The sequence below is a fragment of the Penicillium digitatum genome, chromosome 5, assembly GCF_016767815.1.
Source record: "Penicillium digitatum chromosome 5, complete sequence".
NCBI lineage: Eukaryota > Fungi > Ascomycota > Eurotiomycetes > Eurotiales > Aspergillaceae > Penicillium > Penicillium digitatum.
The window spans coordinates 417,525-433,158 of NC_089388.1; the positions used below are offsets into that span (position 1 = coordinate 417,525).

General features: G+C 49.4%; 6 protein-coding genes across 6 annotated transcripts; 2 read left to right on the top strand and 4 right to left on the bottom strand.

Annotated features, from left to right (window-relative positions):
• Positions 1–2,134: 2,134 nt before the first annotated feature.
• Positions 2,135–3,724, bottom strand: Pdw03_1367 (Polyamine transporter TPO5; the record flags this gene model as incomplete). The annotated part of the gene is made up of 2 exons (XM_014679654.1): positions 2,135–2,172; positions 2,227–3,724. 2 exons carry the CDS (start codon positions 3,722–3,724, stop codon positions 2,135–2,137), a joined length of 1,536 nt encoding a protein of 511 aa, XP_014535140.1.
• A 781-nt stretch (positions 3,725–4,505) lies between these two features.
• Pdw03_1368 (Alkaline phosphatase D-like protein) lies at positions 4,506–6,726 on the bottom strand (the record flags this gene model as incomplete). The annotated part of the gene is made up of 2 exons (XM_014679653.2): positions 4,506–6,625; positions 6,696–6,726. The coding sequence occupies 2 exons, from the start codon at positions 6,724–6,726 to the stop codon at positions 4,506–4,508; spliced, it is 2,151 nt and encodes a 716-aa protein (XP_014535139.2).
• Positions 6,727–7,394: 668 nt separating this feature from the next.
• On the bottom strand, positions 7,395–8,468 carry Pdw03_1369 (uncharacterized protein; the record flags this gene model as incomplete). The annotated part of the gene is made up of 1 exon (XM_014679652.2): positions 7,395–8,468. One exon carries the CDS (start codon positions 8,466–8,468, stop codon positions 7,395–7,397), a length of 1,074 nt encoding a protein of 357 aa, XP_014535138.2.
• A 1,155-nt stretch (positions 8,469–9,623) lies between these two features.
• Pdw03_1370 (Cwf15/Cwc15 cell cycle control protein) lies at positions 9,624–10,019 on the top strand (the record flags this gene model as incomplete). Its single annotated transcript, XM_014679651.1, has 1 exon — positions 9,624–10,019. The coding sequence occupies one exon, from the start codon at positions 9,624–9,626 to the stop codon at positions 10,017–10,019; it is 396 nt and encodes a 131-aa protein (XP_014535137.1).
• Positions 10,020–12,654: 2,635 nt separating this feature from the next.
• On the top strand, positions 12,655–13,143 carry Pdw03_1371 (uncharacterized protein; the record flags this gene model as incomplete). The annotated part of the gene is made up of 1 exon (XM_014679649.1): positions 12,655–13,143. The coding sequence occupies one exon, from the start codon at positions 12,655–12,657 to the stop codon at positions 13,141–13,143; it is 489 nt and encodes a 162-aa protein (XP_014535135.1).
• Positions 13,144–13,381: 238 nt separating this feature from the next.
• Pdw03_1372 (Peptidase S54, rhomboid) lies at positions 13,382–15,340 on the bottom strand (the record flags this gene model as incomplete). The annotated part of the gene is made up of 5 exons (XM_014679648.2): positions 13,382–13,652; positions 13,715–13,889; positions 13,947–14,280; positions 14,338–14,441; positions 14,497–15,340. The coding sequence occupies 5 exons, from the start codon at positions 15,338–15,340 to the stop codon at positions 13,382–13,384; spliced, it is 1,728 nt and encodes a 575-aa protein (XP_014535134.2).
• Between the last annotated feature and the right edge of the window lie 294 nt (positions 15,341–15,634).

Genomic DNA, 15,634 nt, shown 5'->3' on the forward strand with positions numbered 1-15,634 from the left:
AAAAGTTGATATGATAGTTCTGAGAGTCAGACATGGACTGGGGGATTTTTAGACACCAGTCTTTCAAATGCGTTGCATAAGAGTTGAAGAGGGGAACCGTTGAACTCCCGTGAAACATGTATGCAATCTATATACAGAAAGGGGGAAGGGTTAAAAAGAACCGACAGAGGTTCCGATGAAAAGCCGTCTTGGGGCGTATGGGTTCCTGATGTTGGGCCGAGGGAGGGGAGTACCTGATAGAAGAAAGCTTAATTTCTTTTCCGGGGTGGAGGGTGAGGAGTTGCTCAGAGCGTTGCGCTTTGCTTACCTTCCAGTATACCTCGGGGGTCCTGTCGGATTCTTAGTCATCAAAGCCCTAACTCTTGGAGGTTTTAGGCTGTGTCTTTCTTTGTTGAGAATCTTGGTGTAAGAGGACCTGCTCATGCCGTTCCTTTTTTTTTTTTAACCCTATCTCTAGTGGCAGATCGTGATATCTATGTCGGAATGACCGAAGAGCCTCTTCAGAAGGTCTCCTAAGTTTCCGGTCTCTTTTCCAACAACCGGCTGGGAGATCATGCCTATGGATAAGAAAAGTCGAGGAAGAATAGATGCCGGACTTTTTGCAGGAAAACCACCAACTCCTCTCATCCCTGTTCGCGACATTTCTCTCGGTTGGACATGCTGTAATTCCAACCTAGACTGGCTTGTAAGATTGGAGGGTCTCCCATTCAGATGCCGTTCAACTCATCTACGATGATTTAGTAAATCCATGAATATTTCTACAAGGCGCAGGCAATAGGACAACGTTTAAGCTTAATTTTGTGGCTGTGGGGATCTGGGACCCCCCGCAAAGCCCCGCAAAAACCCCGCAAGATGTTTCGGCAGGGAGCGGTAAAGTTGTGTGTGACGACATGTGCTGATCATGACTATAGTTGTGCGATAGTAGGACTGTAATTCCCTGTCAAGGGTACTTTTCTCGGTATAGGGAACAATCTATGGGCCGTCCACGATAACTTTCAAGATGGGAAAACAAAGAAGCGAGCCACAGGAGAATATCTGAAGGAAAGAATCAGCGTCTGGAGTTGAGCTTCGCAATCTGCTCTCCTAAAAAAAAAAAAAACTAGGCCACTCAATAGCGTATCAACTGCGACCGGGCCAATTGGAATGAGTCGGTGGCCATTCGTAACACCATCCTCTTGAAGTGTGTGTTATTGAGTGCAAGATTGCCATCTAGATTTATCGTAAGCTATATAGGAGATTCGATCTTTTCGATCCAACTCGCTTTGGTGGATCTAAGTATTATGATTAGATCGGTCAAGGCAAGTACAAGCTGACATTGACTAGTCACGATTTTGTAGAGCATCATTTTGGTCGTGGGGTCGCAGAGTCCGAGTAGTAGATCTCTTTATACAAGTCATCGACTCGCCAATGAATCTAGTGATGCCGGGTCTAAGTGAGTTGGGAGTATCTGCAGCAGTCATCGCATGCCCAGGGCAATGACCCTGTCCCGAATAACGAGGCACCACCAGCACCGCTGCTTGAGATCTGATCACCTAGGTAGGTCTGAAGGGTAAATTGATTTCCGGGAACAGTCATCTTCAGTTCTACCAGGATAGAAATGATGGAGATGCGCATTTGTAGCACGACCCTGTTGGATGGCAAGAGCAAGCCAAATAGTGCTGCTCAAATGGGAGAACCTGGCACTTTCATATGTAACAATGATGCCACTACTAGATACAAATGAGCGGATCGCTACTGTTCTTCCCAGTACCATTTGATCATTCGAGGGAGGGCCTATTCTTTCAATTAGCAGCCTGCCAGGGCTCGACAGGAGAAGAGTAAAGACAAATAGCGTATAACTCGAGGGACTCGATCTCCCAAAATCTCTCGAAATCGATCAGCTTATCTTTGTAAAGAAGTCAAGAGTTTCGAATAGCGTGACAAGGTGCTTTCGCTGTGGCCGAACTCATGCATAACCGCACTCTCAGGGGCTTCAGGGCCAATGATCGCTGTTTCTCGACCAAAAGAAGGGAACCAGGGCCATTGAAACAACCCTCCGTAGTTAGTGGGCATATCCAAGCGTTATTAAGGGCTAGATCTCAACATGTCGGATTGTCAAGGGATGACAGAGATCATATATTCTCCAAGTCTATCTTCAATCGAAAGCATCCGACTCAGGCGGACCTTTATAATCTATGAAATGTCAGCATAAACATTTTCCATAGCAGCCCGGTCCAAACGTCTTACATCTTTTCGCATAAACCACATACCAAACCGCCGAAATGCCCAGAAATCCAAGAAAAACAACCGAAGCATAATTCATCGACACAGCCGTAACCGGCAAAGCAGTCGGCATACTAAACAGCACCAACTTGAACGCAATCCAAGCCAACGCCACAACGTTCACCAACTTCCCCACAACCCCACCACAATTCCACGGCGCCTTAGTAACCTCCTGACGACCATGCCACAGACTCAAAAATATGGGAATAGCATAAGCCGCCGCGAGCGCAATAACACCCACCGAAACAAACGCGGTGAACGCACTCGAACTCCCGAGGTTAATTAAACCGAGCAACATCTGAATCCCCGTCAACAACCCTAATGCCCAGATGGGTACCCCCCAGCGCTCATCGATGCGCGCCCACAGTCTTGCCAGCGGAACGGCGTCGTCGCGGGCCACGGCCCATGTAGCGCGCGAGGCAGCAACCGTGATGCTAATTGAGCAGAAGACTGTAATAACCAGGACGAGGGAGATGAGCCCGAGACCGCCGGCAGGGGAGCCCATTACGCGAGCCAGAATGTACGGGAGGGCTTGGCCTGCTGGGGCGGTTATGATGTCTTGTAGTGGGGGCAGGGTTGCGCAGATTGGGATGATGAAGAACAGACCTGCCATCCCGCCTACCGGTACGGAGAGGGCTATTGCACGGGGCACTTTCACTTCTGGGTCTGCACATTCTTCCGCCATCGAGGTGATCATTCCTATTCCGGAGAAGGTGTATGCCGCTGGGAGGAGGCCGATGAAGAAGGTGAAGTTTCCCCAGCCTGCGAAGGATTTGTCGTAGTGGGATAAAGTGTATGATGGTGAATGGCGGCCCGCGTCTGCTGTGACGGAGAGAGCGATTAAGATGATTAGTATAGTGAGGAGGGTCCATGACGCGCAGAGGGTGTCGACTAGTGGGAGGTGGTCATTTGCGAAGATGCAGATTACCAGCGAGGTGAGGCAGACTGCGTAGAAGATTAGGAGGAGTTGCCAGTTGGATGCTGACCAGGTTGGATGGTAGATTGAGATGGTTGCCGCGAGCATGGAGGCGAAGCCAAAGTTTACAGAGAGCGTAATGGTCCAGTTTCCGATAAGCCAGATCCAAGCGTTGACGAAGGAGAGAGTTGTTTTGTTGCTGTGGGAGATTTGAAAGGTCCAGTAGTAGGGGCCTGCGGAGGTTGGATAGCGCGAGGCGAGCTCAGCGAGGGAGAGGGCGATGCATTGGTCGAGGAGACAAACGAATATCCAACCTATGAAGATTGAGAGGGGACCGCCACCGTAGATGGCGGAGAGGAGGGCTGAGCCTTCACCGTAGGGAATTGCCGCTATGGCGAGGGTTTGAAAGAGGAGAGTGAGGACTGAACGGTTGCGGCGAAGTTCTTGCTTGTATCCTAGACAGTCTAGCTCGAGGTTCTCGATTGTGCCCTTCTTGTAATCTGGAGGGGAAGGGGGTACAGAGGTGATTTCCTTCTCAAGACCCATGGTGACAGTAGTAGCTCACTTGTAAAGGATCGTGTAAGCAGACGTTGTCTGCAACTGGATAGATGAAGAGTTGGTTCTCTACACTACCGGGGAGGGAGGATGGGAAAGAGGGAGGATCTCTCCAATTATAAAGCACAGTTTAATGCCTAACCCACTAGTATATGGAGGTGCAGCGAATAGTATAGGTTCCATATCGAATATGACTCCACCAAAATATATATGTCAACCCTGCAGTTCGAAAGGGGAAAAGTCTTGCATCCTGCAAGGATGGGGTAAAAAATCAACCGGGGTGGAGTGGAGATCCGAGGATCAAAAGGTGGTCCATAGGGCTAAAAGGCAGAGGAAGATCAATAACCTATGAGGCCACAAAGATATCTCGACAAGAGGAATGGAAACAGTCCGAACAGAAACGACAGAGAAGTGAAACGTTGACGCCAGGCCTAACCCTTAAAAAGCAATCAAGTCCATGCGAAGGGAAAAGTGCTCCGCTTTGGATCGAGAGAGATTTTCTGATAGATCGGATGAGATATAGCTGGATCAGATAGAGATATAGAGATATAGAGATATAGAGATATAGAGATATAGAGATATAGAGATAGGGGTTCTGAGGTGAGAAAATAAGTACAATGAGGTATCACATAGAAATCTGCAAAAAGTGAAGAGAGAACCCCTGAAGTCTCGATTAACATCAAACATTACAAGCGGTAGCATAGAGTACCTAGGTATATGCAGGAAGCCCCCCTAAAAATAGAAAAGAAGAAGAAGAAAAAAAAAAAAACAATCACTGCGCCGTCGAGGGCCGACCCTGGGACCTGCGCGAGTGCAGACTAAGCCGGTGACCGGCGGAAGGGGGTCCCTCGGTAGCAAACAGGGGCGGGATACTAAATCCATACCCCTCAGTAGTAGCGCTACGATTCTGGGGATCGACCTCGACACGGATGGCAACGTCCAGTCCGCCATACATGCCGCTTTCACAGGTGAACCCATCCGCGGCGCTGTGCGTCGTTCCAGCATCGACTTCACCCTTGTGCAGTGGTGCATGGCCGTCCTTGGGAAGACGCTCCAATTTCGCGGAACTGGCTTCGAGCACACCGGGGTTATTGGGGCTGGGGGAAACGACCTCGGTGAGAATGGCGTAGTTGCGGGAAGGCATGGTGACCTTATTCCAGGCTGCGCTCTTCTCCTGGCCACCGGGCTGCTTGTCAAAGAAAGGCATGAGGGTCTCGTCGCAATCGTGGTCGAGGTGGTGGATTTTGTTTCTGCGGGCTAGAAGGTTGGCGACGGCCTGGGGCGGGGGCTTATTGGTGATCGCGCTGCTGACGACGTTGACGATAAAGCGATGGTCGTTTTCACCTGCGAGATTGAGTTTCGGGTTCGAGTAGAAGCGGCCGATGGCAGCGAGGTGGACGTCGCCGCCGAGGATGGTTACGCGCACGCTGTGACTGCGGGCGAACTCTTGCAAGCGGTGCACTAGCATCTTGCGCTCGCGCTTGTGCTGACGCGCGGTGTAATGGTCGTCTAGGTCGTCCAGAAGATCGACTTGGCCGTCGAATTCGTTGAAGAGGCCGCCTGCCACGCCGAAGCGTTTGTTCAATAGCCGGACCGGCGCAATTACGGGTGATGTGAGGATGTTCTCGAGCCATGCGAGACGTGGGTATGCGATTGGCACACCCAGTAATACCACCAGATGCTTGATGTCGCCGTTGGCATCGACGATCTCGCGCTGCAATCGATCGAAGATCAGATCGTAGGTGTCCTCATAGTTGACCTGGTGGCGAGTACGCTCGGTACGAGCATCCAGACCCACAAAGGCAATGCGCTTGCCGAAACGCATGTAGATACTCCGGCTACGCTCTTCCACGTACGGACCGGGCCGTTTACCGATGATCCAGCTGTCGTCCTCGACTTGGTTCTCGAGCACGTAGGTGTTCTCCACTTGACGCGGATCAACACCGGAAGTTCCATTGACGGCGTGCATCGTCTGCGGGGAATCGGTGGTGAAAGTCGACTTGGGCGGAGCAATGTGGTGCTGGAAGAGGCAGTAATACTTGAAAGCAACACCGCCGATACCGCGGAAGACAGCACACTTCATGAAGTGATCCGTGTACGAGCCGAACCCATCAATGATATCATGATCATCCCAGATATTGACCTGTGGGATGCGGCCATTGGCCGTGCGGAATGGGTCAGTATTGTACCAGCGGACATAGTTGGCGTAGTAGTAGTCATCGCAATCAGCGCGCATCTTATTATTGAAGTCATGGTTGCGCCTCTTGTGCGGGTTCGAAATCGCCGTCCAAGGCTTGAGTGGGCCATCTACACGAATACCATCGTTGTAGATCTGGTCACCGCCGCCTACCATGACATGGAATGGCCTCTTGTCATGCATGCGCATCACGTCGTTCCACAGATTCGGTCCCACCCAGGCGTTCATGTCCGTGCCGACAGAAAACCCATTACACGAGTGGAACATGATGCGCATAGACTGCTCTTCTGCAGGAACGACAAATTCCCCCGGTGCCAGGTGGGCCCCGGACTCGTTGTACAGACCAGGGATGTCGTACGCCCAGCGCGCCTCGAATGCCGCCACTGGCACAGCGAGCGAGAATCGCCAGAAAGATTTCAGGGGATCCTCGTAGAGCTTGAGACCCTCGATTATTTGGCTTGTGGGGACCCTGCCCTCACCGTCCTGGGCTCCGCTATCCACGGCGCCGACCTGGCGCAGGCGCAGCTGGGGCTGCTCCTGGGTTGGCTTTGTGACAATCAAAACACTGCCGTGCCAGGTGGTTGTAGCTTCGTAGTGCATATTCTTGAGGTTGATCAGAGGACCGGAAATGAGCTCAAAGCGATCGTTCGAGCTGCGCGTGATCTGCTGTCCCGTTTCTCCATTTTGAGGCATCCCTGTAGTTGCAAACATGCTCTGTTAGTTTGCGCGACTTCTCCGATCAAGGGTCGGGGTCCCTCGACTTACCGTGAACGGGCTGCGCACTGTCCTCGGCCATTATAAGGACACAATCCAGGGATATCACCAAGGTTTGAAGAAGAAACGCAAGTGCCGTGGACTCGAGTCGCACGGGTTGTTAGAACACAATAGAGCGAGAATGGGGCAGGGACGAAAGCACAGAATTAGGCAGACTCAAATATGATAGGGCTACAGGGCTGACAGAAATAAAAAACCCAGAAAACAAGCGAGATTGGGAGCAGATCTGTACGTTTGGGCCCGCTGCCTTGGCAATAAAGGAGGTAACAGCTCTCCAACACACAGCTCTGACGCTGCCAAGACATTCCGATAATGACCTAACCAATGGGAGCGAAGCTGACGGGAGCCACTAACCGGTCTAGCCAAGCGCCACATGACTCGCTTCTGGCTATTCTGAATTGGGCCAGATCGGGTGGCGGTGCATTTTGTTTTAGCTTCGGGGTGGATTTTCATGTTTTGGGCATTTATGCATGTCCATCTCATCGACTTAGCGTATGGGCTACGGAATGGTGCGGCTTTTAAATTTCTATTTCTCTGACCCCACTCAACGAGTGGCCTATCACAACCTTGCATATTGGTTATTGAATGGTCTACATGGGGAAACCCCATGTGCTGCATGGCAAATTGGAGCAATTCTCTCGAAAATGATTCATTTTAAAAATTTGAAATGTTACTGATGCATGCGATCGATCAAAACATCCCCACACATAGGACCCGCTCACGCTGGAAGACAGAACAAAAACTAAGAATAATCATAGCACTCACCAAGAACTGAATCTGCAGCTTTGACCACCACCGACCTGAGTGGCCTGGAACAAATACAACGGGACGAGACGTCTTATTCTGTTGCATAGCTTCATTAGCCCCGTCTCGGAGTACGAGCATCTTCTGTTTATGGAACAAGCCGGAAGCAATAACCTTCTTCAACTGTTTCTGACGATACTGCTCGAGATTGAGTCCCTCACGAGCACCAAACCAAGAATCCCGGGAGCCAATCCCAAGCAAATTTCGGAGTTCATCCTGTAAAGGCATAGAAATGTCACGAAGCTCATCAGACTCCCGGGATAGGAGGTCGGCGAAATCCTCCACGAACTGCAAGAACTGTACAGAAATAACCAAGTCCAAGCCAGCTTGGAACCCGCGCGTAGTCAGACCATAGTGGTGCAGGACGCCGATCTCCAGGATCTCAATCTGATACTGCATAGTATGGCGAATGACTGCCAGGAAACGCTCGAGGGGGATGTCAATTACGAGCTCGGCCTCACCATGGCTCCAGATCTCCCAAAGGTCCTCGTAATTCTTAATCGGAGATTTGGAATCGAGGAAATACCCTTGCAAGCGGTCGGACTTCAAGTCAAAGCCGAGTACCAACCTAGCGTTGCTAGATTCGTTCTGCATGTCAGGGACGGGGAGGCCGACGAAGACGACTGTTGGGTTTCTGCCGGACGGGATGTTGTCAAGGACTGGCTCATCGTGTAGGGTGACTTGTCTGAAGCCGGTGGTCCCTATCAGGTGGCACTCTTTCTCGCGATGGAGCTTGTCGCGGCCGCTTTCAATGTGTGAGAGGTACATGTGGTAGTCAAGCACGCCCCAGGGATGGCGCATTTGGCGATTCGCATGAGAAGCGAACGATAACTCCTTGGGTGCAAATTGGGAATCTGTGGGGCTGAGATCCTGGGAGGAGTTATGGTTAGTAGATTTAGAAGGCTTCGTCCATTTACCGGTATTAGCACTGGTCATCTCAGAGATCTGGGAGAACTGCATGACGGTTAAAAAGGCAAGTCTTGATAGTGCCTGGTTCCGTGAGCGATGTCTGCTCTTCGGTCGTAGGAGTTGATGAAGAATTGGATGCACGACTCGCAATCGTTGAGACAGTCTAAGATGGTGGTAGCGTTAGGAGCGAGACACTTTTCACGGAGGATGAAGGCAATCTCCTTGATGTAATGATCAATGGTAGAGAGTAAGCACAGGAGTAGGATAAAGCTCTTAAGCTCTAGACGTCTGGAGAGGATATGGGTGAAGAGTTCGGCGAAGGGCAGCTCTTCGGAGGTGAAGCAACAAAGGATTTCAAATAGGTCGAAAGCGACGGCTGCCTGAACCACCTGGACCATACAAGAGACGAAGTAGCTTACAAAATAGAACGATGCTTACGTGCAACGTATTGATGAACCAAGCTGTGCGTGGGTTCAAATGGCCGAATTGAATTGTGCTTGTGCTTGTGTCTGCCGGTCTGTGTTAAGATTGCTGTAAGGAACGGTTGTATGGAATTCTATCCCAAGTCGTGGAGCGGAGGTTTCCTTTTGTACCTTGAAGAAAAGGCTCACAAGTAATCATGGCCTCTTAAAAGAAGGAGATTGACAACACAAAGATCTTCTCAAGGTGTTGGTCTGGAGGCCTCGAAAGAAATCGAGACGTCACAACAAAAGATGCAAAGAACAAAGGCTATTCGCCAACAAAAGTTGTTGTGTGAAGAGTAGTTGTAACGAATTCGATTTCCTTAGACTCGGCATTTCACCCGCATTGTCCTTGTTGGTTTATGGCCGAGGATCAAAGGAAGAAAAAGGAGCTGTAGGGGTTGCCTTCCGATGAAACACAGGAGTCAAGTCTATAAAGACTCAATTCCAATCCCAGCATAGTGATTCAGTAACAAAGAGTCTCCAAACCCAGTCAGATCAATGCTCCACCCGCTGGTTGCATCAGATTTTGTATCGTAACAAAGAATCAGAGACAGGCTTTGACTCTTTTGTCGAGGAATCAAGGGTTTCATGTCGAAATAGACTTGGGACCGTGCAACTTGAAAGATAGAACAAGGCTATTCTGTAGTCTTTGATTGCACTTAAGATCAGATCTTTGTATACCTGGAGGTTCAAAATGCAAGACGCCGTGTCCCATTCCATTCACTATTCTATCTCAATAACCATGGGACAGGATAGTGTATTCGTCCTCCACTCCAATTATGTGGAGGGGGTTGACGATGAAGTCTGGGTTAATATAGGCTCTCAGTTCTCGGAGGATCCGGACAACGAGGATGCTGACTGGATCACCGTGATAATTCCTGAAGAAATGGAACACACCCATAGCGACGAAGATATTCTGAGGTATGCGCTTCACCGCATCCGAACCAGGCGAGCCATCATCGGCGAAGTGGCACTGCATAATAGGGGGGTGAGTTGTATTTCCATTCCGGTCCCACTCAGCACTTCTAACATGGCTGACATCTTAACTCGTGCCGAGGCCGATGGGAACAAGTGGCTTGAGCACATTTGTAATGGGATGGTTAGCCTTGACCGGGATGTGGTTTTTGGGCGTCGGTAACCCGTGGGCCGTCTAGTTGTAGCGCCTTAGAGAAAAGGAAGATGGTCAGATGGAATCTGAGAATCAAATCAAGGTAAGAATATCAATTCGTTTCAGTCGAAGAGTTCGATGTGATTGTAATTTTTATCGTAGTAGCCAGTGACCTCAGTGAACATATATATCCCAAGTACTGATCATGTTCAAACATGTCTATATTTTCCAAATTGCCAATGTCAATGTATCTAAAGATCCCTACAATACCCCAATTACCAGCTACCAGTATATGCCTTCCTTTTGGGGCTGGCACAGTTCCTCCATTGTCTTAACCCACTGTCATCGTAGCAATCCCTCTCTTCCCCATGTACACGCTACCTCGGCAATCCTAGTCCTTCGTTCGGATCCTACCGCACACTAGTATTGATTTAATAGCCGTCCATTCCTATGTTTTCCAGATCTCTCTACGGCTTTCATTGATTACCTGCTAGATGAATATATTCTCTGATCCACCCTTTGTTCTTCCGACCGAGATCGCACTCCAGGGCGTTTTCGGCCAACTTGCTTTCCTTTCCGCGGATAGCTCTCCGTGTCTATTATCCTGTGAGAAGTAGTTGAGGGCATCTCAGTCAAGAGTCGTGCCTCTTATGTTTATTCTCATCGTTGTGATCCGTATAACAAGTATAGTTGTTATCACTAAAACAACAATTTAACAACCATTGACTTTCGACTTTCACAGATGAACACCAATAATCCCTTAGCTACCTCAGCATCCATGTTAGCTGGTATATACAACTTTCGAATTCTCACAAGCAAGGACCGACAAAGATAGCATGGAGAAGAGAAAAAGGACAAAAGGCGAAAAAAGAGAGAAGAAAGCGTAGAAGTAACCATCTAAGTCAATTTATCCATTCTGACGAATATTATCAACACTTCTGCAAGGCTAGGCTTCGTCCTTATTGCTCCGACAAGGGCAGAGGAACATTAGGAGTGTGCATGCTACCATCCATCTTTTGTGAAAGCTTGAAGGAATTCTCGGTGCCTTTGAGAAGAGGTTGACTATGAAAAGAAGTGATTTCTGTCTAGCTCAAATTGGGGGGGGGTTGGTTCAAAAGATGAATGTTTGTCGAGACAGGGGCTTATAAGCAGAACGTGGCTACAGCTATACTTGGTACAAAGACTGTAACCATTTCCATCAAGACCTAAAGCCATTGGGAGAAGAAACAAGGCCATTGTAGAAATGAAAGATCTTTGGTCCTTCCCATGCAATAGTCCAGGTTGCATTTCAACAGTTTAAAACTCAGTGCTACTCGCTTCGAGTTGTATGTCACCGGCTTCACCCAGAAAAGCACCTTTCTGTTCTCAACAACCACGATGCAACATCCTACAAAAGCAAGAAGTTCCCACCAGTCAAGTTCACATCCGCTTACCAGCGACATACCAAGCAAGTTTCAGCCAAGCGTGTATAAGAGCACGGACGGGAAACATTTCGCTGAACCTGCTGGCAACCGAGATGACTACTACTGGATCACCGTACATTTTCCCCCGGATATCGACCACCGTGGCATTCCAGATTCAGCGATCATGCTATATGTCAGGAATATGATTACAAAGGGCCATTTCACTGTAGACAATCAGGCAATGCATGGTTTCGGAAAAAAGTGTCTCTCGATCCCTATCAAGCGCGATCCGGAGACCCCTCTGCCGATGTCATTTATGCCTGATCCTACACATCCCGATCTTCTTCTCGCTGAAAATCTTGCGGGGTATTGGAAGGATCAGATTGCGTTCAGGAAGGTTACTCTAGATCAACGGATGATTTTTGGGGAGACTCGTCATAAGGTGGTTAAATTGGAAGATATGTTGGATGTAGGAGTTGCGCTGATGGATCCCTGGCGTATTTAGATTGTGTCGAGGTCGATTCCGAAGGATGTAAACATTTCAGGTTTATTCAAATGCCAGAGAAATCAATGCACCGGTTCAATCTCCTTTCGATATCCGGGGTTTCAAAAAGGTCTTTGTAAGAGTAGAGGTGGTATGATAGTTCAGTCGCGTCATAGCTACCAGGAAGAAAGAAATGACATTGAAATGCATGACCTGCAAGATAGATAGATTGGTATAGAAGCTAGAGATTCCAGGTCCGAGGAAATTCATTTCATTAGAGGGCTGTTGATTACAAACACAGGATTCCGGCAATACAAGGGTAGCTTTTGACTGCATTCAGTCTGATGCTGGTGTGAGTCTTTTTCAGAATCCTATTCTAACCGAAAGCCATTCATACTGTAAGTCATTGATAGAAGGGCAAAGCTTGTTGTAATGGGAGAAAATTCAACACTTGAAGAGGGAATAAGACTAAAAAGAGAAGATTTGAAGCAGATCAACATAGAACATCGGGCGAAACAAAGAGTATAGAGAGAATGGCATCCTTTCTCAAAGAACATGGAAAGCCAGATAGCAATGAAAGGACTTGAACCCCTCATTGTTCTCATCCAATGCCACAATCGACGGCTGACCACTCAGTATATAGATCTTTGCTGTTCTCGCCTCGCCTCTATCTCAACACCATCAACTCGTACAGCATTTGCTAACATATAAAAAGTAGACTACCCCAAAGCACACCGTACTACTATCAAACGAGGCCCCCGTTCATTCAACCGCCACAATGCCCTTTTTCCAAGCGAGTGTGTTCCAGTCTAGCCAGCTCGAGCACGGCCACAGATTCCACTTCAAGGACCCCCACAACAGTCAACCAGGTTGGCGCTGGGGTAATGTGACTCTTCCTGATACCATGGGCATTGGAACCAGTGATAAGGAGATCATATTGCATCTATGCGATACCATCGCAGCGGGCTTGGTTACTTGGAGTGATACTGCGATGCACGGCTGGGGAAGGTACTGTGTCTCGTTTCCGATCAAGTTGAAAACACCCGAGCAAGACTTGAAACACTTAATGCTTCAGGTTGAGTGCGCTGCACTGTGGTGGGTAAGTTTGATTCGTGCGGAGACTGCTTCCATTGACAAGCACATGCTTTTCCGGGCCCGTCAGCCGCCCTCGGATCCCGAGGATCAGTTGTTGGATGTGCCTTTGCATTGGGATAAGCCTGAGTACACAACTCTCAATCCGTGGTCTGCCGTTACTGTGCTACGGTAGATCGTGGGGATTGGAGTGAGGTGGGATTTAGGGAAATGGCGGGGGGGATTTTGTTTTTTGCTTCCCCTCGGAGGGCTTGGAGGATTGATTTGTCACATGTTTTGAATGGAACAATGAGTCTGAAAACATGGTAACTCAGGTGAATAAGTAGGATGAAAGGCTAGAATTTGACACAGTAACGCCGGTATGATACAGTTGGAAATGATAGATAGGTGATCGACTCTTCATTGATGAGAATTTAGATCCACCTTGACTGTCTTGCCTTTCTCTCACGCTCCTTCTTTTTCTGTAGGAGGGTGTATCCACATCCGGCACCAGTCACATACCCCCCTAGATGCGCAGCGTGGTCCATCTTGGTCAGCCGAGAGAGGGGCCAAGCTCGGAATAAGAACGCGGGAGCTAGCAAGCTGAAGACCTCAGTGCCAACTAGGCAGGCAAGGAAGACCCAGCCGTATGTCCAAATCTGCTCTTGGAGCCCCTGGGGAAGGATCCACAAGGTGAGTTTGTCACTAGGGACGGTCAGTAAAGGTACCACATAGAACAGCAGCTATGCATGTGATGGGAGACAAACTTGAAGTGAGACATGCACCATGCGGCGACGATACCACTAGTTGCAGCACTGGCTCCAAGGGAGGTCATGCCCAGGCGGCCGAAGATGACACTACGTGTCAATGAGAAGACAGATCCCATGACACCGGACGCGAAGTAGATGGCCAAAAAGTTTCCACGGCCAATTTCATCGTGGACTGTAGAGTAGAAAAAGATTAGAAACCACCGGTGCTTCTACTAGCTACAATGCATACCTCTGGTTCCCATAAGTCCCAGGACCATCATATTAGTCCCAAGATGTCTCCATGTCTGATGACTGAATGTGCTTCCAATCATACCCAGTGAGCTGGGATAGAAGGGCACAATCACGAAGTAACGGTTGAGCAGTTTCCACGCGGGGGGGATGTATTTCCATAGCAATGTGACTGCAACGTTAGCTGCCACAATAACGCCCACAGTAGCCACAGCAGGGGGCACATCCGGCATGATGCGGTCCTTTCGTGCTGGGAGCTCATATTTCTGAGCCAAAGTATAGCAAAGGGCGAGAACCACGATCGAGAACAGAAGCGGAGCGAGCAGACGCTGAGACTGCCAGTTCAAATGTGGTTAACAACCAAACAATTCCATAGAGTGAAATATCCTTACATTGGTGATATTCATCGACTCAGGACTCTCATTGGTAGCGGCAATATGATGCTTCTGGACCCAAGCGAGATACGGCCTCTCGATAGGATCCGCACGGGGACGAGCTAAAAATGTCAGCACCAATACCAATCACCCAATGTCAAATCCTAATATACATACCCTCCGTGAGCGCAGCCTCCTGGTACTGCTGCAGGGAAGTGTTCTTCCCAAATTCCCGCTTTAACCGTTCGTGTTCTTCTTTCTCACCATCGAGCCACTCCTGCCGTTTCCGTTCTTGTTCAGCCAACAAGCGCTTCTCATTCCTCTCGCGGGCCTCTTTCAAAACACTCTTGCCATAAGGAGACCCCTCCTCACCGAGCTCAGCATCATAAGAACCGCTCTGCGGCTTATACAAGCCTAGCTTCTCCGCGCGGCGCACGAGCATCTCTTCCGCGGCGCGCTCCTCACGCTCAATCCGGGCGAAGATAGCGGCATCCTCATCGATGGGGTACTCATCGCGGAGCCATTCCAAAGCATTGTCAATGTGCTGCTTGGTGGTAACGCGGGCAATGTCAATTGGCAAGTCTGCATCGAGCGTGCCGCTCAGACGGTGACCGTGCAGGACGGCCAGGATACGGTTTCCTAGTTTTGCGTTGAACTTGGCGGGGCCAAAGATGGCTTTGATATTGGCATCAGAGAAGGGCTTTTGGCGAGGGGAGACCTCCGAGGGATCCGATTTAGGCTTTGGCGTTGGAGACGTGGCGGATGTACGTTTGAAGCGGCGGGGGGTAGAGACCGGGTTGAATTTTTGTGGGGATATCGGGGTTGGAGTTGGTCGATATGGGCGAGAGGATGGTTGGGATAGAAGGCTCGGAATTGGCAACATGGGTTGACGCGATGTGCTGTACATGCGCCATGGTGTAATGCGGAGATCGCGACTAACAGGCCGGAATGTTACTGGCAGCACAGAGGTGCAGAGCCCTGGGCATGGAGCCCGCCATGCGGCCCAGACCGCATTGCTCATATCCTATGACTGGAGAGCGAGGGCTCATAGAGGACCACGGAATGTAGGGTGGTGGATTGTTCGGGGATCTTTTTTGGTGGCATTGATAAATCGCACGGCGGCAGAGTTGTTCCGACGCCGCGATTATGAATACAAAACAAGAAAATGGAGAAAAAGTGATAGGAGTCTATTTGATGACACTGTGTTCTTTAAAATTGTCTTTAGCAATAACAACAGTGTCAAAATTGCTATCAACCTCGAATTCATCACCACTCAATACCAACCTTCAACATCTCCCACATCTCCGCCATCTGA